Here is a 25,791-nt window from a genome sequence, read left to right as displayed (position 1 = left end):
CATGAAGAAGATTGAAGCTGATATAGCTAGATTTTTTTAAATCAATTGGCTAATATATTGACAAAAGCACTGAATTGGATTTTTTTTGTTAATGTTCTCGATAATAGGGCATCAGGGATCCCGCCACTCAACTAGGGAGTAGTTCTATGAATAGAAACAATTTGGAACCAATTAGCTAGAAAATATAGATTGCCCTATTCTATAGTACTAATATGTGGCATTCGGTTGTCATGACTAATAATTATGAGACTATCCATCTATGATTAAGTTGTGAGATTATTTTAGTTGGAAGGGGAGGTTATGACTAATTATCATGAGACTATCCATTTATGATTAAGTTGAGGGGGTTAATCTTATGAACTAAACATGATACATATTTAATCATGAGATTTAGTCTTGCCAACCGAACACCCCTGAAATATGAACAATTCATTACAATACGAGTTGTCATTGTGCACACCATGACTTTCTTGACTTCCCAATACTCAACTAGGAGCAAACATTAGTTTCTAGTGGAGGGGATGAAATTGAACTTATTTTTGATAGAGTACTTTCCTATTAAAAGCTCATGTATAAATACATATTTATATTAATTGACAAATACAGCTGTGGCTGTGGGTATGGAAATTTAATGGAGGAGGAGAAGTTGTTGAAATAAATAAAATCTACCTCAGCCAACTGTCTCTCTCTAACTACTCAATATAATTTCTCACATGTCTACCATTTATCTTTGTAAAGCGATCTCACTCATAAATTAATTGCACTAAATATACCCTTTTTCGTATTCTTTGTTAGTATCATTCGGCCTAACTCAACAAATGTCATTATTAACTATACGTCTATACGTAAAGAGGACATAATATGTCACTTGAAAATAATATTTATACACTGAATTTGGTCAAATCAGTCTAAGAGAATGTTTTTTTTTGTTGCACCATGTCAATATAATGTCCATGCTATCATACGCACCTTTACATTGTAAGCCATTTCTTTCATTTCAGATATTTTTTCTTTTCAATATTTTGGAAACTATATGCATTTCTTTCTAACCATTTTATAGTATAATTATACTACATGTTTATTCGATTCGGACATTGAACTTACCATAGTAAGAAATTGAACTGAACCACGTCAAAAAATCCCAACGGACAATAGTACTAATTGAATCACCAATAAATAACTACAATGATTTAAACCCTTGAAGTCCAATAAGTTGCTGACATGATGTCAGAGGCATCAATTGAAGTATACGATCCTATAATCTTTTCTTCATCTTTATTTGAAGTATATGATCCTATAATCTTTTTTTTTTATCTTTATTCTTTATTCCTATTTGCATGTGGAAGATATGTTCTTGGACTTCATTCAACACATAAAAACTCAATTGACAAAATAAAAGTTCACACAATAAGTAAAATGACTATATCAAAATCAGGCTTTTCATTAATTGTAAAGATATATAGTTAAAGTCCATAATAAAAACTTAATAGAAGACCGCTGTCTTGGTAGTAAATAAGGCATAGTGAAGCTAATAATATAACATAATTATGGAATAAGTACATGATTATGTACATGCATACAATAACCAAACCCTAAACCCTAATTAATTGCATATCATTAAACCCTAAGCTGACTTGTTAGTTGAAAGCCTTCAACTCCCACAATAACTCTTCTTACCTGCAATTTCATACTCTTCTCCATTAATATACCCCTCCCATCTCCCCCAACTTCCCTCAACCAGCCATGGATTCCCTCTCCTCCCTCCTCCTCCTCGTTATCCCACTCGTCCTCGTCTTCCTCCTCTCCCGCTCCTCCTCCTCCTCGAAAAAGAAGCTCAACCTCCCACCGGGGCCCCCAGGCTACCCGGTGGTCGGGAACCTCTTCCAAGTCGCACTCTCTGGGAAGCCCTTCTTCCAGTACATCCGCGACCTAATTCCCGTGTACGGCCGCATTTTCACCCTCAGAATGGGCACTCGCACGATGATCGTCGTCTCTAGCAACGAGCTTGCTTACGAGGCCTTGATCGAGAAGGGGCCGATTTTCGCGACCCGGCCTATGGAGAATCCGACGAGGACGATCTTCAGCGCGAATAAATTCAGCGTCAATGCGGCTTACTACGGCCCCGTGTGGCGGTCGCTCCGTAAGAATATGGTGCAGAACATGCTCTCCAATGCGAGGATTCGCGAGTTTAGGAAAACTAGGGATTTGGCGATGGATAGGCTCGTGGATCGGATCGCGGCGGAGGGCGCGGCCAACGGCGGCGCGGTGTGGGTGCTGAGGAATGCGAGATTTGCTGTGTTTTGCATTTTGCTGGATATGTGCTTCGGCGTTGAGATGGATGAGAAAACGATTCAATCCGTCGATGATATGATGAAATCGGTGTTGATCGTTCTCGATCCGAGGATGGATGATTTTCTCCCAATTTTGAGTCCTTTTTTTGGAAAACAGAGGAAAAAGGTTCAGGAAGTGAGGAAGAGGCAGATCGAAACCCTAGTTCCCCTAATTGAAAAAAGGCGGGAAAATTGGGGGAAATCGGGATCGAATAATTCCAATTCGTTCGCGTATCTGGACACGCTCTTCGATCTGAAGGTGGAGGGGAGGAAATCGGCGCCGACGAATGAGGAATTGGTGACTCTCTGCTCCGAATTCCTCAACGGCGGCACTGATACGACGGCTACCGCCCTAGAATGGGCGGTGGGGAGGCTGATTGAGAATCCTACGATCCAATCGCGGCTGTACGACGAGATCCGGGCGACGGTGGGGGAGGGGAAGAAGGTGGACGAGAAGGACGTGGAGAGGATGCCGTACCTGAACGCGGTGGTGAAGGAGCTCCTGCGGAAGCATCCGCCGACGTACTTCGCGCTGACGCACGCGGCGACGGAGGCGACGAGGCTGGGGGGGTACGACATACCGACGGAGGCGAGCGTGGAGTTTTTCTCGGCGGGGATCGCGGAGGATCCGGAGGTGTGGGCGGATCCGGAGCGGTTCGACCCGGAGCGGTTCTACGGGGGGAAGGAGGAGGCGGATATCACGGGGGTGACGGGGGTGAAGATGATGCCGTTCGGGGTGGGGCGGCGGATCTGCCCGGGGCTGGGGATGGCGACGGTGCACGTGAACCTGATGCTGGCGAGGATGGTGCAGGAGTTTGAGTGGTCGGCGTTTCCCGCCGGAGGGAAGGTGGATTTTACGGAGAAGCTGGAGTTCACGGTGGTGATGAAGAATAGTTTGAGGGCTAGGATTACGCCACGTGGATAGTGTAGTAGCAAGCTCTTTAATGTAATGTTGTTGTGTTTTCATTTTCGACCACTTAATTTGTACTCATATTACTATAAGTCTCTCAATCGACATTGTTTTGCTAAAAGATTGAATTATTTTAGATTTTACTATGTAATAGTTTGAATATTATTTATATTTGATGTTTTATTAACTACTCACTCGTCACAACTTAATTGTCACTCCTTTTCATTTTAATACATTCCAACTTAATTGTCACATTTCATTTTTATCATAAATGGTAACTAGGTCTCACGCTCCACTAACTCACTTCACTCATATTTTATTATAAAACCAATGTAAAAAGATGGATCTCACATTCCACTAACTTTTCCAACTAGCTTTTCTCTATATTTCTTAAAACTCGTGCTAACTCCAAGAGTGACAATTAAGTTGGGACGGAGGGAGAAGTATCTCATATGATATTTTGAAATTTTGATTCTATTAATATGACGACATAGGCGACTAAACGAGATATTATTGAGCTGGAGGCTTGCAGCCCGGTCTCTTAGCCATCTCGTCGGCGGAGCCAGAGATGGAGACGGCTAAGAGCCGGGTTGCGGATGCTCTTATATCCATGTGTAGATCATTTTTTCAAGGATAATCCTTTAATACTAGTTCATGATCATCCATGAAGTTCACTCTTCTTAAAATAAAGTTATGCAATGATTGAAAGAGAGAGTAATGCGACAAGGAGGAACCATGTATGACATTGCTTTCCAAATGAAGTGAAAAGAAAGCTCCTCGTACAAGAAAATAGAAAAGCAAAATCAACAGCATATTTACAGAAAGCCAAGAGTGAAACCAAACCAACACCTGGCTCACTACTGGTTCGGTGGTGGGCTCTCTGGTTTTCCATTCTTTTCATGAACTAAGTCCGTGTTTCTGTGCCCGATGTGGGCTGCACCTCCTGCTGATGGCTCCTCGACGTGCTCATTGGATCTTGGCCTATTCCAGTTTGCCATGCAATGGCAATAGTGCGCGTTAACTGACTGCATCCGGTGCTGAGACCGCACTGCTTGGCTGAACATCGGCTGCATATACCACTTCCTCTCAGGAAGCTCGCGCAGAGAGATCCGACACACAGGACACGTTGATCGCTGCTGCAGCCAGATGCCAATGCACGTTGCGTGGAATAAATGCCTGCACACTGGCAGCACGCACAGCGTGTCTTCCTCGTGGTAGTCGCTCAGGCACACCGTGCATCTCTGGCTGGAATTGGCCAAAAGTTAATCAGTTAAGAATAGCAAAAATTTACAAGTGAACATAGGGTACATATAAAAGCAAGATATGGTTCGGTTAAGCACGGTCCTTGAACCACATTTCTTTGTAGGGGCGCGTTTGCACGCGCATAGACTGTGTGGTTCGAGGAAATTATGAATACACTGCACCTCTGTCTCAATGAAATACTCCAAACAAGGTGATTGACATTTTAACGCACTTCAAATGCGGGGAGGTTCACTGATAAGGCTCGATACATGAGAGAGCGAAATTGGGAAGGAACTTATTTATACCACGTGCATCACTTCATTAGAAGGGTCTCATATAAGGAAGTCTTCATACACATACAAGAATGACTTACACTTAAAAACAATGGCAATCCCACCAAAACATACATTTGTTTTTCAACCCAAAACAACATCCAATTTCGACCTAGGGGTAGATCTGGAGAGCATCTTACTCACTTTACTAGTTTCACGAGTATTAATATTTATACGAGAGAACCAAGCAAATTGATGGCGGAGAGAAAATAATGAAAATTGAATATTCCTTTTTTCCTCTCTTCATATATGTAATTGGTTTTCTTGGGATAGGGCAGGGGGTGATGCTTAGTAGAGGGTTTTTCGATAAGAAAAGTTTTTCAACTACTTCGTACAGACATATTTCAACTATATTACGAAAAAAGTAATAAAGATATCAAGACGCACTTTAAAGCTAACGATTCAGTTCTACCTAAACTAACTTAACCCCAACTCCAAGCATAAGATGACCTCAAACAGAAGCTTGCAGCCGTAAATAACACATAAACTTGACTATCTGCTGAACAACAGAGTAATATAGTGATACAACGATTTGCATCCCAACCAAACTCTATCAACAATCGACAGGAAGCATAACTGGAGCATACTAATAAGTAATCAAGGATTTGCAAAGAGTCGCACAATGTAATCGTGAATAGTTCAAGTGCATTAAATCACGTTTAGGGAAAGCTATAAGCTACTCATTTGATAAGAATCATTGAAGCAGAAAAATGAGAAGGATAAGAGAGAGACTACAAGAATTTAAGACCTTTCTAGTGATGCATTATGCCCGCTCGCACAAACTATCAACTTACCAATCATTTTCTATCGAGGACAAGCATAACTCTCTATACTTCATCATAGGAAAGTTAGCCAGCACTAGAGGCTCGAGACCATGAAAACCCCCCTCCAACTGTTCAACAACAGAGCAGAATTAAACTCCCCATAAATAAAACGAGTTAGAAGAGAACGAAATACAACCATAACAACTTTCTCATTCACAAATGCAAATTCATCAAAAAACATCATTTTGCTTAGCATAGACAGCATTGTTGTATCTGTATATAAAGAAAAGGCATTCCCTCATACATGATCAAACTTACATAAACTACTTGTGCAGAAGCATAGAGCAACACAACTCAAATCCAACCACTAATCAATCGTTTTAAGATGCCTAGAACAGCATAAAATTTCTCCCAAACACCTCCAACACTGTCTAATTCAAATCGCAAAAGATGTAAACTAACTAATTATACACAACTAAATTCAAGATTTCACACAATATGGTAACATGATATCTACAACAAAGTGCAGCAAAGTAGCAAAAGAGGATTGCTTACATTGCTAAGATCAGATCCATTAGCCCGGGCAAGAGACCTCCGCGATGCACTCAATTGTATCCTAGCACAAATCAGCCTCGTGCACACAAACACTATAAACATAATACTCAATCCAAATCCAATAACAGTCGTCACCAAATTTACACCTGGAGTCATCATTTTTACCCTTTTTTGCAATTGTTTGTTGCCTGCCTACAACACCCAAAAAAAGAAAAAAAGGAACCCAAGTTTTCAAATTTCACCTCTCTCTACTTTTTCTACTAATTATTCGAGTGCCCCACAACTGCAAATACCAGAAAATTTCAAATCTTGCACTATTCATAACAGCTAAAACGAAATCCCCTCCAACAATTACAAACCTATGAATCAAGAAATCACAAAAGCTAGAAAAGATTGCATCTTGGAACAACTACTGCGTACCAACTCCAAATCTCCCAAAATAAAAATTCAATCTTTATCAAGCCTAACCCTCTTATAACTCCTACAACTCCTCCCCCTTTGTCTCAAGACTCTTAACTCAGAAATGCCGATGTGTGTGGAAAGAAACAGTTGCTATTTACACCTCACATGGGAACCCATGGAGGAATTTAGCTGGGACCAAGTCAACGGGCCCCATGGTGTGAAATTCAAGCAACCATAAAATAAGAGTAAATTCAAATGGGAGAGAGAGAGAGAAGAGAGAGTGGCAGTGGAAACTGAAAACAAGCAATATAAGAAATGAGAGTTGATATTTAGTAGCAACAGCAATTTGATGGTCAATTTCCAAAGAGAAAATTAGATAGAAGTAACCATCAACGGTCAATAGATAAATAGAGTTTGATAGTGTATCACAAACCAATTTTAATGCAAAATTGATAGTGCAAAATTGATAGTATAACTAAAGAAAGATCGAGATTGGTTTAGGTATTACTAATAATGGAACAATATTGTTAATAAATTTTGACCTTATAAAATATAGGAAAATTTTTGTGTATTTTTAGGAAACTTTTATAACTGCTGGAGCATATCACAATTTAAATTTGATTTAAGCATTAATAGTTTTTTACTCCTTCTGTCTTACAATAAGGTGGTGTTCGGTTTCCAAGATAAAATAGTACTAAGATATAATCTAGTTTAAGTTGTGAGATTATTCCTAGTCATAAAGGGTTTAGCTATGACTAATTATCTCATGATCCATCTAGGATTGAGTTGTGAAATTGAATCTCTTGAATCAAACACACTACAAATTTAATCTCGGATACAATCTTGCAAACCGAACACCCTAAGAGTCTTATTTTATAATTTTAGTCTGTTCCAAGTAAGAATTTTATTTCATTTTTACTATAAATGATAAGTAAGTCTCACATTCTGTCAACTTATTCCACTCACATTTTCTTATAAAACTAATACTCCATATATAGGTGAGACCCAAATTTCACTAACTTAACTCATTTTTTTTTATATTTCTTAAAACTCGTGCCATAATTAAATAGGACTTCTATTGCGGAACATGGAGAATGATTTTACATTGTTCCCTTAATTGCGTAATATACTAGCTATTATATATATGAGTGACAGAGTATATTTACATGTGATATTGATAAGACAACTTAATTATCCCAATTTTAAGAAATTATTCTAGTATAGAGTGAGTAGTAAGAAATAGCAAGACAAAAATAAAATAGGGCCAATTGTTTACAAGTGATTCGCGGCAAATATTTTATAGTAGTATGAATATATATTAACATTAGCTACAAAAGTTGCGATATTTAACGTTGGAATCTAATCTTGTAAAGATATGCATGTGTAAGGTGTAAAATTAAAGTTTGAGTCAATTCAAATTATTTATTGATTATAATAGTCATATATGTGAATCATCACATAGTACTGATATGTATAGTATATAATACTAAACTTGTGTAGATTTCATGCGGTTGTATATGATTACTTTGGATATTATAATTTATATTAGATGATTCGTTTTTCAAATTTCCAATTGAGTTAATTATATTATACTATTATATTAAACTTTCATACTATTATGATTGTATATTTTATGTGCTCCAACAACTATTTTCCAAAATACGTTATGCATACATATATACATGATACATACATAGTCCATACTATAATAGAGTAATTTATTGGCAAAACACATTCGGTCCTTATACTTTAGTCAAAATGTTCATTAGATCTTTGTACAATTTTTTCGTTTTAATAGGTTCTTATATCTTTCTCATAAATTTCACCATATCCTCGTACAATTTTTTTGTTTTAGTAGGTCCTTGTACTTTGATTATAACTTTTATTAGGTCCTTATACAATTTTTTATTTTAAGATATTCTTTTACTTTTATCTTAAATAATAATTTATATTTAATTAAATTTAGTAAACCTTTTAATTTTATTATTTAACTTATCTTATAATTATAAATATTTAGAAAAATGTATCTTTCAATATAAATATAAATAATTAATTGAAAATTCAGATAGTTATTCTAAAAAAACACTTCGATTTTAATCTTCAATCATCACGGTTAATCTTTTTATTATTCTCTACAACTTCTTTAAATTATATTGGATGACAAGATGATATTATCTATATAGACTATGCTAAGTTAAATAATGGAATATTAGAAAGTGCATTAAGTTTAATTAAATTTAGATTATTATCCAAGATAAATGTAAAAAAGTCCCTAAAATAAAAGATTGTACAAGGACTTAATGAAAGTTATGATAAAAGTATAAGGACCTACTAAAACGAAAAATTGTACGAGGACCTGATAAAAATATTGTGAAAAGTATAAGGACTTATTAAAATGAAAAAAATGTACAAGGACCTAATGAACATTTTAATTAAAGTATAAGGATCTAAGATTGTGTTTTGCCTAATTTATTTTAAGGAATTGTTAAATGGTTAGCTTAATTAAGTTAGCCTTATTGTAAAAAAAATGCCTAGTACACATGCGGTTTGATATTAAAACATAAGTATAACCTATAGCTAGCTCATTACCATGTGCTTATAGATTCAAATAAATCCTATTATACCTTTATTTTGTCTGTTTCTACTTTTTTTCATGTTTCTTTCATATGGGCTAACTAGCGGCGAAGCAATAATTCAAATGCACATAGATATATGATTTGAATTTTTAAATCATGTCAAGTATGTATTCAATTTCAAGCTATATTCATGTTACACGTCATAGCTTTTATTTTATCAAGTTAGAGGGTGGTAGCGAACTACTACAAAAGTTGGGTATTAGCACATACACAAATGTAGTTAGAATAATTGTTATACTATTACGTAGTCAAAATATAACTGCTGTCACAGACTCATGGTAGATTTTTTTTAGGATGGACTATGTATGTATCATGTAAAGTATGGACTATGTATGTAAGGACTAAGCAACATTCAGATGTAATGTAACATTAAAATGGAAAATTTCCCCCTATCCAAATAAAAAGAAATATCGAAACCTTCGATCGAGAATATTAAATTAACTATAACAGACTGAAAAATAATAAATCTTGCTTTTGTTTTGATTTGCAAAACATATTGGGCTGATTTCGGATATTCAGTTGGGCCTTAGATTTGTCACACTCTTGAATCTGAGGGGATATGATTAACAATATTTTACTCTCCAGTTAATGACTGATTTTTTTGTTATCTTTGTTTGTGGTTTTGGGATGTGTTATTTTTATTTCCTTGCTATTGACTTTGTAACTTGAGAAGATGTTTTTAATTTTATAATCTTATTTGATTTTTTATTTTTTATAGTAACTCTTAAAATTATACTATCACTAAATTATCCTTTACCTATGACTAATACTCAAAGTTCAATGAACTAAGTCAAATCCTAATTTGCAATTAATAATCTAATTTGCAACTAACATTATATCATAATTTTATTTTATTTTCAAATAAAAATGACAAATCCTAGTCTAAAGAAATTAAGAAACAGACCTTTTTACACTTTACCCTATAGTTAATGCTCAAAAATCAATGAACTTAGTCGAATCCTAATTTACAATTAATACAACTAATTTGCAACTCACAATACATCATATAGTTAATACTCAAAATATACTCTATAATAAAACAAATGAACGTTTATAATTTATTGTGGTCAAAATCTAAATTTGATTTTCATTCCCAAATAAAAATGACAAAGCCTAGTCTAAAGAATGGTGACATTTATTCTCGAGTCTTTAAATTGGTCTCTTGCACGATTCGTTACAAATATTTCATCTTCCATGAGGTTTCGATAAATGCAATCCCGGGGCATATGCCACCTGTGCTTGAAAGATCGTGGATCAACAATAACCTTGTCTAGGGCAGTAACATATTTGACAAACTGATTAATCATTTGGAATTGATTAGACACTCCACAATATCCAATAGCTCTGCTTCCTTGATATAAAAATAAGAGTTACGAATTTTATCTCAGTCCCATAGCCAAACATTCCCATCACCGTCACCATCACCATCATCATTAGGATCACCATCACCGATGAAGAAGGGATGATGAAAATCACAACACCTGTAATAATTTTTGCTATTCTCCTGGTGTGATACCTATTAATCAACATTAGGAGAAACAATTCATCAGTATAAAACCAACCATGTTTAGTAACTATTGAAAATATCAAAGTAGTACTATCTCCGTATTTGAAAAATAAAAACTTTTGAAACACCACGGGTTTTAAATTTGAATGATCCTCTACATTTTGTACAAATTCAAAATTCTTTAATATAGTTTCATCATAGTTTCAACACAATGTTAATATAGTGTAAAAATTTCAAGATTTTGATGTCTATATAAGGTCAACACAACATCCATCGTTGATATTGTGTTGACATTTTTTGTTGCATTATTTTGTCATCTGTTGACATTTTCTAACGGTCCAGATCATAGTTTGAAGTTTATACTATATTTAGAGTTTGCATATGATTACATCTCATGCCTATATAAGGTACATAAGGAAATTTGAAGTTATTTTGTTAAAACAAATACTACAATTAATTGCGTGTGCAAAATTTATTTGAGAAAATAGGTGGTACTAATATTATGTCCTAAAATTATAGTACTTTTGTACGCTTCGCTAGTATTATACCAATCATGATTATTACTACTACTTAAGAGAAAATTATAATGAGTTTAAAATTTTAAAAGTGATATTTACAAAAGAACAGAGAGTGGATGGTAATTGATGGTGAACCCACATCTCCAACCTCATTGGTCCAAGATAAGTGACTTGTATTCCTTTTTGGGGTGTCCCATTATAAGTGACCTATTTCCATTTTTAGTAAAAAGTCATATCTCTTACTTTATTATCCACCTAATTTATTCTTTCTTCTCTCCTCTACTTTTTCCTCTCTCATACTTTACTCTCTCCACTTTAACTTATTTAAATACCATTCCTTAAATCACGTGCCCAAAAGAAATAGGTCACTTATCTTGGGACGGAGGGAGTATATTTTTTCAAACAATCATATCTCTTGTCTTCCATATCCATAAAACAATAGAAAATTTCACATAAAAGTCATTTAAAAAAATGGTTATTTATAACTTTAAAAATCACCAAATTTTGATTTGCTAACAATCAATTCTAATAAAATTGTATAGTACTATTTAATCTATGTAATTTCAAAATTTGATCAAACTTCAAAATTAAAAATATCAAATCAACGAAAACAGGGTACACAGAGACACTACCTTTAGTTGGAAATCCAAGAATCAACCTATTAATCTATTATCACATTATCAACCATGAAACATATGGTTGTAACCTTCAATGTTTGCCATGCGATTTGACTCAGAAGTTTATCTATAGAGCTTGGATGGCTACAAAATGAGCCGATTTTAGACCAAATTCAAGCCAAGAATGATCACTCATATCTAAATGTGGTCTTTATTACAAGTTGGCAATTGCACTATCTAAAATTCAATGTTTCATAAACGAAGCAAGCATAGACACTCACTCCCCCTACATTAGAAAATGTGTTGCAAATCAAAAAGTTCAAGTCAATTACGTAAAATCGCAAAAAATAAATTGCAGTATTTTTTTTAAAATCACTCATGTACGAAGTTTTTTTTCAATATCAGTAGGTTGCGAATGACAATCAAATTTAAGAAGTATTGAAAATAAAATAAAATAAACTTGATTTTTAAATTAGAAAATATGTAGATTCTTATTATAGAAATATCTAAACATTATCTAAATCTAAATGTTATGTAGTAGACTAGTAGTCATATATAGTAGAATATTTAGATAATTAATACTAACAAATTATTTATATATAGTAGAATATTTAGATAATTAATACTAACAAATTATTTATATATATTATTTATCTAGATTTTTATAGCAAAAAAACTTAGATATATAAAATATAAAAGAATAGATTAGAGAATTCTAGAATATGTAATGAATGCATGTATACATCTATGGTGTTTTGTATCATTTTACATAAATTTTTTTAAAAAAGTAAAGTGTTTCTAAAGAACAAGAGTTATTTATAACAATAAATCTAATCGTCACTTAAAAAAAGCTGTCAGTTCTTCAATAGAAATATGAGATGATAAAGGAGGGAATTCTGAAAAATACAAGAATGAGGTAAAATGCAGCAAGGTCTATGTCAGGTCTCAAGAAAATCCAACATAATGTCGATCACTAATATTTAATAGACTGGCAATAGAAGTTTTTATTAACTTTTCGATTCATCTCTCAGTCTCTCAATTACTATCATCATGAGATGATGGTAGAATCACTCACCTGCAAAATGTGAAGGCATACTATTTAGAGGCTACAAGGTTCATCGGAGATCTAGAGACTAATAGTCCTGATCTAAAACATGAAATAACTTGCACCGGCTTGAGATGAATGAAAGATTTTTGGAATGATCTCGTGGAGATAAATAAAGGCTTTAGAAAATATAATGCGGAAAGTAATATACTAATCTAAAAAATAAAAGACGAAAGAATTTTAGTGACTACAGTGTATTATGCTTGTTGTTGTCTTATCATGAGTTCTTTATATTGAAAATATAATACTAATTCTGATCTAATTCTATGTGTAATCTTATTTGATATAGATATATGTAAATAAATATATTCCTTTCAGCTATTAGAGCTAGCATAATGACAAAAGGCGGCAAGGTGTCTCAATTTCTCGCAAATAAGTTAAGAGTTTAAAAGTGCAAATTTCTCATATCTAATCTATTTCTATTTTGGCAAGCCCATGCACTGAACCAACACACTTCCCGCCAATAAAAACCAACAAAAGGGGCAACTAGCAACATAACCACCAAAAGCCAAGAGCTATCCCAACCACACGCAAAGAGGGCAAAAAGAAGAAGTTAGAGAAGCGGGGTGAAGTTCACTTTTGTGTCACTCGACAAGTAGTATTGATTCTTTCATAACTTCTAGACCACCTAACTTTGAACAAGTCATCATACAATTCTCTATTAGAAAAGGAAAGTTCGGGCACCACCCTTTAGTCCATGAGCCGAGTCTCCAAAGAATAAGTCTTCTTTCAACATCTCAATTTGGTTCAAATTTTTGGAAGGTCACTTTGTTTCTAAGCCACCACATGGACCACGAAATCACATAAAAGAGGGATGTCCACATATTCTTATCAAAATTGAAAATTAAGTAGATTGTTAATTACCTCTACGACAAATCTTTGCAAACAAGGTGCATATACCACACTAAACCATGACATGAGAGAGCATTTGTCACAGTAGTTACTTCCAAGAAGAACCACCACAAATTGCTTAAGACTGGGCATCAACTTCCCTACAGAGTGTATCTGTACAATATATGTATATGATCTTAATTAATTTAGCAACTTAGATAATTAATTGGAAAATAAAACAATCACAAATATATATAGTATACCCCATAGCTAGTTATGGAGGTGGAGTATATCTTGAGTGTGTGTAGTTGTGGAAGCACAGAATCAAACATGTGTAAAATGTCATTCAAATCCGGCAAACACGGCTCCGCCTGAATCCAGAGCTAGCTGAGTAAGGAGAGGAACGTTTAAGAGCACGAAACGACAACGTATGCCCATGATGAACTTGATGCAAACGAGCCCCGATTCACGAACTACAACTGATGTGAGGCTCTGGCACCGGCTTATTTCTAGGCATTTGAACATCGGAGATGTCCCAACGACCTCAAGTGACGAAAGCGCGCCCATTTCATGCAACGAGAGTTGCTCGAGGAGACGACAATTCCCCAATATAAATGCCACAGCCTCACCACTCACATTCACATAATGCAAACGGAGTTTCTTCAACAACTTCAAATTGGCGGGAAAATTACCTTCTTTGTATGGGAAAGAGTAAGCGACCGAGCTCAAATCAAGACGCTCAACCTTTCTACTCACAGCGTATCTAAGCCATTCATCGATCCGTGGTGCAAAAGACGAAGATAAATCTGACGAAAATCTGAATTCGACAAGATTAGTAGAGGGTTTCACTACTTGTAGTCTGGTAAATAGGCGATCACCATTTAACATAAATACTTTGTATTCCTAATTTGTGTCTCTCATAACTTCTCATCCAATAAAATGTTTTAAAAAAATACATGTGTAGATCTAGTTTGGATGTAAACATCCACAAATTCTTCCATCGAGACGAAAGCAAGCTAGTCGCCATAGCTTCTTTCAAACTCAATGAAGACAATATTATCACTAATATTTCATCTGGAAGCATACTAATTCGATCATCCTGGTTGAAAATCAAATAATAAGCAATCAACAAAATTTTTATTAGTATAAATGAAGGAATGTAATCAAGTGCAAACTCTAAATAGTGTACAAACTTCAAACTATGAAATGTCAACCGATAACAAAATAGTGGCAACAGAAAATGCGTGTCAGTTGATGTTGTGTTGATAATGTAAACATATTTTCTATTGCTACTATTTTGTATTGTTCATATTTTTTAATTATCACTACCCTATAAATCAATATGAATATATAAATAAATGGGAAAGAAGAATTTACCGTGTAGTCATCGTTGAGCCGCCTCCGCTTAGCTCTCGCCATTGTTATTTAACTCTTCAAACCCTATTTTTGTAACTATTAAGTACACAATTTGAGAGGGTTATTTTTTGTTTTTGATACCAAATCTTTTATTTTGCAGGAAAATAATCAATAACGATGAAGGAAATCTTCTTTTAGACTATCGGTTGCAGAAATGTAATCTATATATTCAGAAAGGGGATAATTAAATACGATGGTCTTGAGAAATTTATTGTAACTACTTAAAAAGGAAGAGAATATACTAAATCTTTTTACGAAAATATTTAGTAAAATGATCTTTTTATTTTTTATTCACAATCATATATACGTATATTTTAATTAATATATACCAATACAGAGTATGTACAATGCACATCATAGGCTCATAACTTTTGCTACTACATTTTATCAAGTTAGAATGGGGTAGAAAATCATATTTCTTATGGTTTGACTTAAAAGTTTAATTGCACTAAATTAGTCATGAGCTACTACAAAAGTTGGCTATTTGCACATACACAGATATAACTGCTGTCACAATCATGACTCATGCATATATATATATATATATATATATATATAAATTTAGATAGATTTTATCATCCATTATATAGGGAATTGCTAGAATGACAACGCTAGTTTCAGTGACACTGTGCCACCAATCTTAAGCGTTAGATTTGGCGTGAGATTCAATTTTAAAGTGACATCTGGCAGTTTAGATTTATTATTAAAATGAATAAAAATATTGCTAAAGGCTATTTCTGGAATTCACAATTGCAGCGGTTTCTTCTGAAACGCAATTCACGGTATTTCTTCCTTCTCTCTTTCTTCTATTTTCGGCATTTATCTCAGAAATCTATAGAAAAAAACGCCATAGCTATATTCAGTGTGTGCGATTATTTTAATTTAAGCGCTATTTCCATTCTCTTCTCTAAAACTTTTCCTTCAATATTAAGTCAATCTATGAAGAATGATGTTCCCGCTGATATTCATTTCACTGATTTTGAAGACGGTAAGAGGCACTTTCCTTATTTTTCTTCAATTTAGGAGGATACTGATTTTTTTTGTTACTTCTATCTATCTTCCGTCGTTAGTCAATCCATGGAGAATGATGTTCCCGTTGACACGAATATGACCTATTTTGCAGGTGGTTCTAATCGTGTAATTGTGTTTTTAGATTTTGTTGGTTATCTATATGATTCAACTTTAAGTAATTGTAGAGTGTGTTTTTTTATACGTGAACTCAAATTCTGACAGATTGTGTAGGATGTTGCAAAGCAGATTGCGCTGTTATTAATTTGTTGTGTTGCTTTCTGATGGTGATCCATTTGCATTGCTTAGTTGATAAAATATATTTGCTTTGTTAAATATGTTTTGTTGCTAAATTAGTTGGCTCCATTTGCTTTTGCTACTGTTACAATATCTCATATTGCTTGCTTAAAATTATTAATTGACAAACAATTGAGAGACAAATATACTGTATTGCTTCTTTGTTTGAATGGCAATGCTTGTTGTGCTTTAATTCAACTGTGAGTTTGCCTCTCCAGTTTGCTTGATGTAATACCATTTGTTGCTTGGTTCTTTTGATATTATTGCTTTTTTTATATCCTACGCAGCTGCTTGTGTCCCCGAGTGCCCTGACAAACTAAAACCATTCGTTGGCAAGAAATTCAACAATTTGGATGCCGGAATTGCTTTCTACGATGCTTATGCTCGTGAAGCTGGCTTCGACACCCCGAAACGTAGAATCAAATCTTCACGTGAGTGTGTTACTTGGCAATATTTTGTGCAACAGGCAAGGGTTGAAGAATGGGATTGAAATGGATCACATTCATGCCCGTGAAGGATTTATTAACAAGCGCAGAAGAACCTCTAAAAGATGTGACTGTAAGGCTAGAATCTCATTGAGGCTAGAAGGATTGTAATTACTATCCATTGTATCTCAGTTGCAGAACTTATTATCAATTGATGGAATATATTTATTTTACTGTTTGATTAAGTTTATGGATTTGCTTAGATTGCTTGGACACATTCAATTTATTGCTAGTTAATGTTTATGATTTTGCTTGGATTTAATATAAGCAATTGCTTGCATATATAGGATTGCTTGTTAATATCGCTTTAGTTGCGGGTAAATCCAAATGAATACTTTTGTTAGTAGAATGTTGTAGACAGTACTTATAACCAAATGCTTGGTTACATTAAATTTAATGCTTGATTATGTTTATGGATTTGCTTGGTTGATATTGCATTACTTTATTTTGCTTTCCTAATTAGTGCTCAAACATATTTCACTTTATTGCTTGTTAATGTTTATGGTTTTGCTTGGATTTACTATAAGCATCTGCTTGCATATACATGCTTGCATGTTAATATCTATTTAGTTGCTGATAGATGCGAATGAATACTTTTGTTAGTAGAATGTTGTAGACTGTACTTATAACCAAATGCTTGGTTACATTAAATTTAATGCTTGATTATGTTTATGGATTTGCTTGTTTGGTATTGCATTAATTTATTTTGTTTTCCTAATTTCAACTATTCGAACATATTTCGCCATAAAGAAATAAACAGAAAAATGAATAACAAAATTTTAAAACAAAAAAAAAAACCCTTAAACCAAAACTAATCAATATTCAAAACAAATTCTAATCAGAACAAAGTAAGTAATTGTCACTTTTTAAAATCAATGTAATTCATCATTTAAGGTTTTGGGAAATTTGCCACCATCTTTTCAACATCAACGGTTCCTTTACTTTGTGCCTCTTTCATGTGGCTTGTTGTTGTTCTCATCATGTAATCAATGACCTTGTTTTCGTTACTATAAACCATAGCTGTAACGAATTTCGCACGGAGCGATTGGAATGCCTTCGATGACTTGTTGGTAAGGTCGCACTTCCAATCTTTAACCTTTAAAGCAAGCAAATATGCAACCATTAATAAACAAAAATGTAAAATGAACTTACACCTAAGCAAACAACAGCAAAGAACCAAGCAACAAACAAAATAAGAACAAACAATTCTTAATGCCCACAAAAATGTAATTAAAATGTATGAAAGAGGGTCTATCATCATACTAAACATTTTTTAACTCTAGAAAAAGCAAAGAATCAATCTTCAATAAGCAACCAAATACATTTTTAAAAGCACCTAACATTTTCCTAACTCTACAATAAGCAGAAAATCAATATTCAATAAGAGGATACATACATTTTAATGACACCCAAGCGAACAACATCAAAGAATAAAGCAACAAAAACACTTAAAACAAGCTACTCTAAATGACCAAAAAAACTTAACTAAAACGTTTGAAACAGGGTTTGTTATGAGACCAAGCATTTTCTAATTTTAGAATAAGCAAAGAATGAATATTCAATAAGCAAACAAATACTTTTTAATGACACCCAGCATTACATTTCCTAACATTAGAATAAGCAAAATATCAATCTTCAATAAGCAAACAAATTGATTTTAATGACACCCAAGCAAACTACAACATAGTACAAAGCAACAACAACACTTAAAACAAGCAATTCTAAATGTGTATTTAAATCAAACGTGTACTTGTCTATCATCATACCAAGCATTTTTTTAACTGTAGAAAAAGCAAAGAACCAATCTTTAATAAACAACCAAATACATTTTTAAAAGCTCCAAGCATTTTCCTAATTCTACAATAAGCAAAAAATCAATATTCAATAAGAGGATACATACATTTTAATGACACCCAAGCAAACAACATCAAAGAATAAAGCAACAAAAATACTTAAAACAAGCTATTCTAAATGACCAAAAAAACTTAACAAAAACGTTTGAAACAGGGTCGGTCATGAGACCAAGCATTTTCTAACTTTAGAATAAGCAAAGAATGAATATTCTTTAAGCAAACAAATACTTTTTAATGACACCCAACACTTCCTAACATTAGAATAAGCAAAATATCAATCTTCAATAAGCAAACAAATTGGTTTTAATGACACCCAAGCAAACTACAACATAGTACAAAGCAACAACAACACTTCAAACAAGGAAATCTAAATGTGTATTTAAATCAAACGTGTACTTAAATTTTTGTTACAAAACAACCAACAAAATCAAATTATCATGCTCCAGATTAAGCAAAAAATCCAATTCTATGAACAAAACAACAGACACAGCATTATCTAACTCCAGATTAAGCAAAAAATCCATTTTTTGATTTTTTGTTTTGTTCAATTTAACGCAGCCGATTAAGCAAAAAATCCATCTTTGGATTTTTTGTTTTGTTCAATCTAACTCTAGAATAAGCAAAAAAATCCTTCTCTATGCTACAACATCAACCAAGAATATAGAAAAAAAGCAAACAAGAACATAGAACAAAGCATCAAACAAGCCCTAGGAATCAAGGTTTACACATGCAGTTCAGAAACTAAGTGAAAACATGTACGACAACTTACCGATAATGACCCAGAAATACCTGGAGAGCGCCGATTTCAAGCTTCAATCGCCAATTTAAAACTTCAACGGTCGTTTACGGGAGAACTACAAACCGCTGGGGTGAGGATTTCAAACTCCAACCGCCGATTTTCAAGCTTCTGATTGGGCAATTGCACACGGAAAAGAAGAGAATCACAAATCGCTGGGGGAGGATTTCGGTGAGAGCAAGCAGTCTAGGTTTTGCTTAAATAGATGAAGAAACACGGTGGATGATCGGATTGGGAGATTGAGAGATTTGGAGAGAGAAACGATTCAGTTTCTCATGTAGTGGGCATACGTTATAGCTTGGTGGTAGAGAGAGGATGAATCAGCGCCCAAAAAAACCGCGATTTGCCATTCCCTATTCAAATTTAATTGCAAGCAGAAAGACAAAATTACCATGCAAAGCGACCCATTATTCACGACCAAGCAATCCGTGCTCTATTTCTAAAATCCAATCTAAACCATCTATATAGGAGATCTGACAGTTAATAACAGTGTTACATTGTCACTTTAATATAGGTGGCACCCTATCCATTATATATTTATAGTATTTAAATATCTAATTGGCAAGATATAATGGATCGAAATGTTTAATAATTTCGCGGTTGATTTCTTGCTAAGCAACATTCAGATGTAAAGTAACACTAAAAATGGAAAATTTCCCCGTATTATTAGGAATTAGTACTTTTTTTTTTTATCATAATTGATTACACGCAGTTGTCCATAACCATTATTTTTAATTAATCTTGAATGCTCCTGTGCTTGGAGTTCGGTAGATAGAATGTAGAGAGTCTTATTGATTTTTTAGCTGAGGTGATTTAATTAACAATATTTTACTCTCCCGTTAATATGTTATAGGACTGATTTTTTTTGTTATCTTTGTTTATGGTTTTGGGATGTGAAATTTTTATTTCCTTGCTATAGTGACTTTGTAACTTGAGAAGATGTTTTTAATTTTATAATCTTATCTGATTTTTTTATTTTTTATAACTCTTAAAATTATAGTACTATCACTAGAATTTTTGCATGTAGACTAGGGACGTGTATTTTCAATTTTGCCACAACGATATTTCAATCGACGAAAATATTTTGCCGAACATTTTATTTCTAAAATTAAGATGATGGGTACTAAATTATAATTACTTAAATGGCGTGACTTTTTTGGATAAATTCCTAAAATAATGAGACATTTTCGACCCTCTACCTATGACTAATACTCAAAGTTCAATGAACTAAGTCAAATCCTAATTTGCAATTAATAATCTAATTTGCAACTAACATTATATCATAATTTTATTTTATTTTCAAATAAAAATGACAAATCCTAGTCTAAAGAAATTAAGAAACAGAACTTTTTACACTTTACCCTATAGTTAATGCTCAAAAATCAATGAACTTAGTCGAATCATAATTTACAATTAATACAACTAATTCGCAACTCACAATACATCATATAGTTAATACTCAAAATATACTCCATAATAAAACAAATGAACGTTTATAATTTATTGTGGTCAAAATCTAAATTTGATTTTCATTCCAAAAAAAAAATGACAAACTCTAGTCTAAAGAATGGTGACATTTATTCTCGAGTCTTTAAATTGGTCTCTTGCACGATTCCTTACAAATGTTTCATCTTCCATGTGGTTTCGATAAATGCGATCCCACGGCATATGCCACCTGTGCTTGAAAGATCGTGGATCAACAATTACCTTGTCTAAGGCAGTACCATATTCGACAAACTGATTAATCATTTGGAATTGATTAGACACTCCACGATAACCAACAAACTCTATTTTCTTGATACGAAAATAAGAATTATGAATTTTATCTCGGTCCCATAGCCAAACATCACCATTAGGATCACCATCACAACACCTTTAATAATTTTTGCTCTTCTCCTGGTGTGATGCCTATTAATCAACATTAGTAGAAACAATTCATCAGTATACAACCAACCATGTGATAACAATGGTAGAAGCAATTCATCAATATACAACCAACCATGTTTAGTAATTATTGAAAATATTAAAGTAGTACTACATCCCTCCTTTAAAAAAAGTAGAAACTTTTGAAACGACACGAATTTTTAAGCATTATCGGTAAAGTAAGACTGTAAGAGGGATAAAAGATAAATAGGTAAAGTAAGAGAGGAGAGAGAAAAAAATAGTGGATTGTGGGTCCACGTCCTAAAATATAAAGTTTAGAAAGTTTCTATTTTTAAGGAACGGTCCAAAATGAAAATAGGTTTTTCAAGGGACGAAGGTAGTAGATAGTTACCTCTACCACAACTCTTTCCAAGCAAGGTGCAGATATCACACTAAACCATGGCATTAGAGAACACTCGTCACAATAATCACTTCCAGCAAGAACCACCACAAATTGCTTGAGATTGGGCATCATCTTCGCTTCAAAGGGCATCTGTACAACATATGTATGTGATCTTATTTAATATAGCAACTTAGATAATTAATTGGAAAATAAACAATAAAATTTACTAATATATATAGTGTACCTTATACCTGATGGGAAAAGATAAACGTACATAATTGTACATGTACATAATATTTTAAAAAAATTTAGATTTAAGTGAATTTAATTAAAAATTAATTTTGTTATTTATTGTAATATATGTAGCAATAACAAAGAAGTGATATAGAAATTTTATGTCGAATCGTAGCATGATTTCGACTATGATTTGAATTAATATACAATATTTAGTAGAAAATATATATTTTATTAAATATACAAATATTTAAGTATAAATTTTAAATCTTTCTTGAAGTGTTGCAAAATGATTAGTATGAAATTTATTTTAAATCAATTAATGTTTATAAAATGATTTTCAATGTAAAATGTTTAAAAAAGTTCGGTTATGTACGTACGTATACGTACGTTTATCACTAGCTGATTATGGAGGTGGAGTACATCTTGAGTGTGTGTAGTTGTGGTAACACATGATCAAACATGTCTAACATGGCAATCAAATCTGGGAAATACGGCTCTGCCTGAATCCAGAGCTGAGTAAGGAGAGGAACATTTACGAGCACGAAACGACAACTAGCTAGATTTCCCACACCTTTGTACTTGATGCAAACAAGCTCCGATCCACGAACCACAACTGATTTGAGGCTCATGCACTCGCTGATTTCTAGGCATTTGAACAACGGAGATGTCCCAACGACCTCAAGAGACGAAAGCACGCCCGTTTCATGCAACGAGAGTTGCTCGAGGAGACGACAACTCCCCAATATAAATGCCACAGCCTCACCACTCACATTAACATAATGCAAACGGAGTTTCTTCAACAACTTCAAATTGGCGGGAAAATTCCCTTCTTTGTACGGGAAAGAGTAACGCCTTTCGCCTTGGTAAGCGACCAAGATTAAATCAAGACGCTCAGCCTTTCTACTCACAGCGTATCTAAGCCAATCATTGATCCATGGTGCGAAATACGGAAAAGTTAAATCGAACGACAATCTGAATTCGACAACATTAGTAGAGGGTTTCACGGCTCGTAGTCGGGTAAATATGTGGTCAACCCATTTAACATAAATGCATTGTATTCCAAATTTGTATCTATCATTGTAATTCCTCCTTTCAATTGTTTCTAAAAAATCAATGTGAAAATCTAGTTTGGATGTCAACATCCACAAGTTCTTCCATCGAGAGGAAAGTGAACTAGTCGCCATAGCTTCTTTAAAACTCAATGAAGACAATATTAACACTAGTATATCATTCGGAAGCATACTAATTCGATCATCCTGGTTGAAAATCAAATAATAAACATAAACAATAAAAAAATTATTATAAGATTATAAATAAATAAAGAATTTTACCGTGTAGTCATCTTTGAGCCGCCTCCGTTGCACTCTCGCCATTTTCATTTTGAGAGTAACTCTTAATTCAATCCCTATTTTTGTGACAATATAAGTACACAATTTGAGAGAGTTATTTTTTACAAAGTATTTGTTTTGATACCAAATCTCTTAGGTTGCAGGGAAAAAAAATCTATAACGATAAAGGGAATCTTCTTATTTAGACGAATATAATCAACTTGAGAGGGTTGGGGAAAAATATAATCTTATTTGCCAATTATATATCTTGAATCATTTCATTTTCTTTATATACATATGGATATCACAATTAATTAAGTTAACTAATTACAACCCTGATTAGTGTAAATGTTCGGTTTTTTTATATTTGTAGACTATACACACTTAAATTGCATTTAAGGTGTAAATTCCTGTGATATTATTGATTGTATGTTAAAATTTGAAACATATGACAAATTAAATGATAGTATTTCAAAAGGACTAGTGCATGATATATTTCTTTCTATGTATCCTAAATCTTAAATTGTTATTAGTACTATTATTCTCATGTTTTAATCACAACTAGTATTATACATGTGCGATGCACAGATTAAAATATTTTTAATCGAAATCAATTAAACAAAATTAGAAATCATATCATTATATAAAAATTATAAATAATCAATGTGTATACACTGAATTATTGGTGAAGAAATTTATGAACTGATAATTTTGTATGAATGATTTACACCAAATCTTCAAACCAAAATGCACTTTCTTTACTTTTTTAGTTTTACATATGTATTTTATATAAATTACTCCATCCGTCCCCCAAATTTTGACACAGTTTACCCTTTCGGTACGTCCCTGAAAATTTGACACACTTCACTTTTATCATTTTTGGTAGTTGACCACATATTCCACTAACTCATTTCTACTCACATTTTATTATAAAACTAATACTTTAAAAGTAAGACCCACATCCCACCAACTTTTTCAACTCATTTTCCATTACATTTTTTTAAACCCGTGCCGGATCAAAGTGTGTCGAAATTTGGAGGACGGAGGGAGTACTATATATCAACCAAGGCAACTTATACTTTGTGTTATGCAATCTTCTAATCAACATGAGTGTTCCTATTACTTTAATTATTATTTTAATTAAAAAAATATCAAATTTCTTTCTTTTTTATTTCTCATTTTATTAGTTTATACTATTATACATCAAAATTTATTTATTTAAATTGATAAATTTTCAAAAAACACATATATTCTTATTGAAGACATTAACTAATTTATTAAGATTAAAATAATACGGTGTATAAATTAAATATAAAAAATTAAGAAATCTCATAATAACGTAACTAATTAATAAATTAATAAAGTATATAAATCAAGAGCAATAATATACTTGTGTAAATAATATATTCCATTTACAATTTTAGTAATCGGTTGATGAAAATCATGTGTTGAAATACTCCTATATAACTAAACAAAGCCCTAACAAATTAAACCTAAGCGACGTCTTCTTCTAGAATTTTGTCACCGCGCTTGGTCATTTATATATTTATACATGATGAGAAAATATGTTAAATAAATGGCTATATTCAAACCCCAAAAATATATGATTCCCTGGAAAAAAAAATGAAACTGACCACCTTAAAAATAACATTACATGTACAAAGTAAATCATGAATAACAAAAGACCATCAAGTAGCGAAACAAATATGTATGAATATGTGTCTGTAACCTCTATTTATAATGACAAGAAAAAAAAAATGGCAATACTTAATTAATTTCGTTTTTAATTTGATTTTGTTCATTTTGGCTTATTGTCATGAATTGTGGAGGCTGAAGAGATGCATGCACAAAAAAAAACAGTTTTTTATACAATAATTATGACCAACAGACATTTACCTTCTCAATACAACAAAAAAAGCACAATTTAACAAATAAAACCAAATTACCAAAACAGTCACCTAAGTTTGTCCAACATTCAAATCATTAGCCTCAAATTTAGAAGGCATATAACACATTATTCTGCACAAGAAACTCATAGAAGCACTCTCACCAAATCGGCCTCTCACCAGGCAAGTACGAAGGTGGTCGCCCTCGAATTGCATGAATGTGTGGAAGAAGAAAGGGCTATGGGAATTCAATTTTCTCAATAAAACTGACAAAAAAAAAATTACTATCAAAGTTTAATAATTCAATAGTATTAGTATAATAGTATTATAATCATAAATTTCTCAATTGAATGCACAGAGTGAAAAGCCATGAAGTCGATTGAAGTTTTTTTAGCTATCTAATTTCAAAGGCTCACTTACCGTTATATTTCTATGGGAAAAGAAAGGCGGTGGGACTGGGAGTATTAAAT

The 25,791-nt window shown here is 33.2% G+C and overlaps 3 protein-coding genes across 3 annotated transcripts; 1 reads left to right on the top strand and 2 right to left on the bottom strand.

The window, feature by feature from the left end:
* The first annotated feature begins 1,686 nt into the window (after nucleotides 1-1,686).
* LOC125213103 (cytochrome P450 77A1-like) lies at nucleotides 1,687-3,361 on the top strand. The gene has a single exon (XM_048113462.1). It carries the CDS (start codon nucleotides 1,744-1,746, stop codon nucleotides 3,253-3,255), a length of 1,512 nt encoding a protein of 503 aa, XP_047969419.1. The 5' UTR covers nucleotides 1,687-1,743; the 3' UTR covers nucleotides 3,256-3,361.
* A 594-nt stretch (nucleotides 3,362-3,955) lies between these two features.
* Nucleotides 3,956-6,830, bottom strand: LOC125213104 (RING-H2 finger protein ATL38-like). The gene is made up of 3 exons (XM_048113463.1): nucleotides 6,134-6,830; nucleotides 5,609-5,706; nucleotides 3,956-4,485 (listed from the first exon to the last, which is right to left on the bottom strand). The coding sequence occupies exons 1-3, from the start codon at nucleotides 6,290-6,292 to the stop codon at nucleotides 4,098-4,100; spliced, it is 645 nt and encodes a 214-aa protein (XP_047969420.1). The 5' UTR covers nucleotides 6,293-6,830; the 3' UTR covers nucleotides 3,956-4,097.
* Nucleotides 6,831-17,844: 11,014 nt separating this feature from the next.
* On the bottom strand, nucleotides 17,845-23,480 carry LOC125210103 (F-box/LRR-repeat protein At3g03360-like). Its single transcript, XM_048109681.1, has 6 exons — nucleotides 23,439-23,480; nucleotides 22,576-23,363; nucleotides 22,115-22,121; nucleotides 21,880-22,020; nucleotides 21,225-21,341; nucleotides 17,845-18,051 (listed from the first exon to the last, which is right to left on the bottom strand). Exons 1-6 carry the CDS (start codon nucleotides 23,478-23,480, stop codon nucleotides 17,845-17,847), a joined length of 1,302 nt encoding a protein of 433 aa, XP_047965638.1.
* Nucleotides 23,481-25,791: the final 2,311 nt, after the last annotated feature.

Source organism: Salvia hispanica, chromosome 3 (genome assembly GCF_023119035.1).
Source record: "Salvia hispanica cultivar TCC Black 2014 chromosome 3, UniMelb_Shisp_WGS_1.0, whole genome shotgun sequence".
NCBI lineage: Eukaryota > Viridiplantae > Streptophyta > Magnoliopsida > Lamiales > Lamiaceae > Salvia > Salvia hispanica.
The sequence above is the reverse complement of the archived record's forward strand: the minus strand, read 5'-3'. Positions and strand labels throughout refer to the sequence as shown.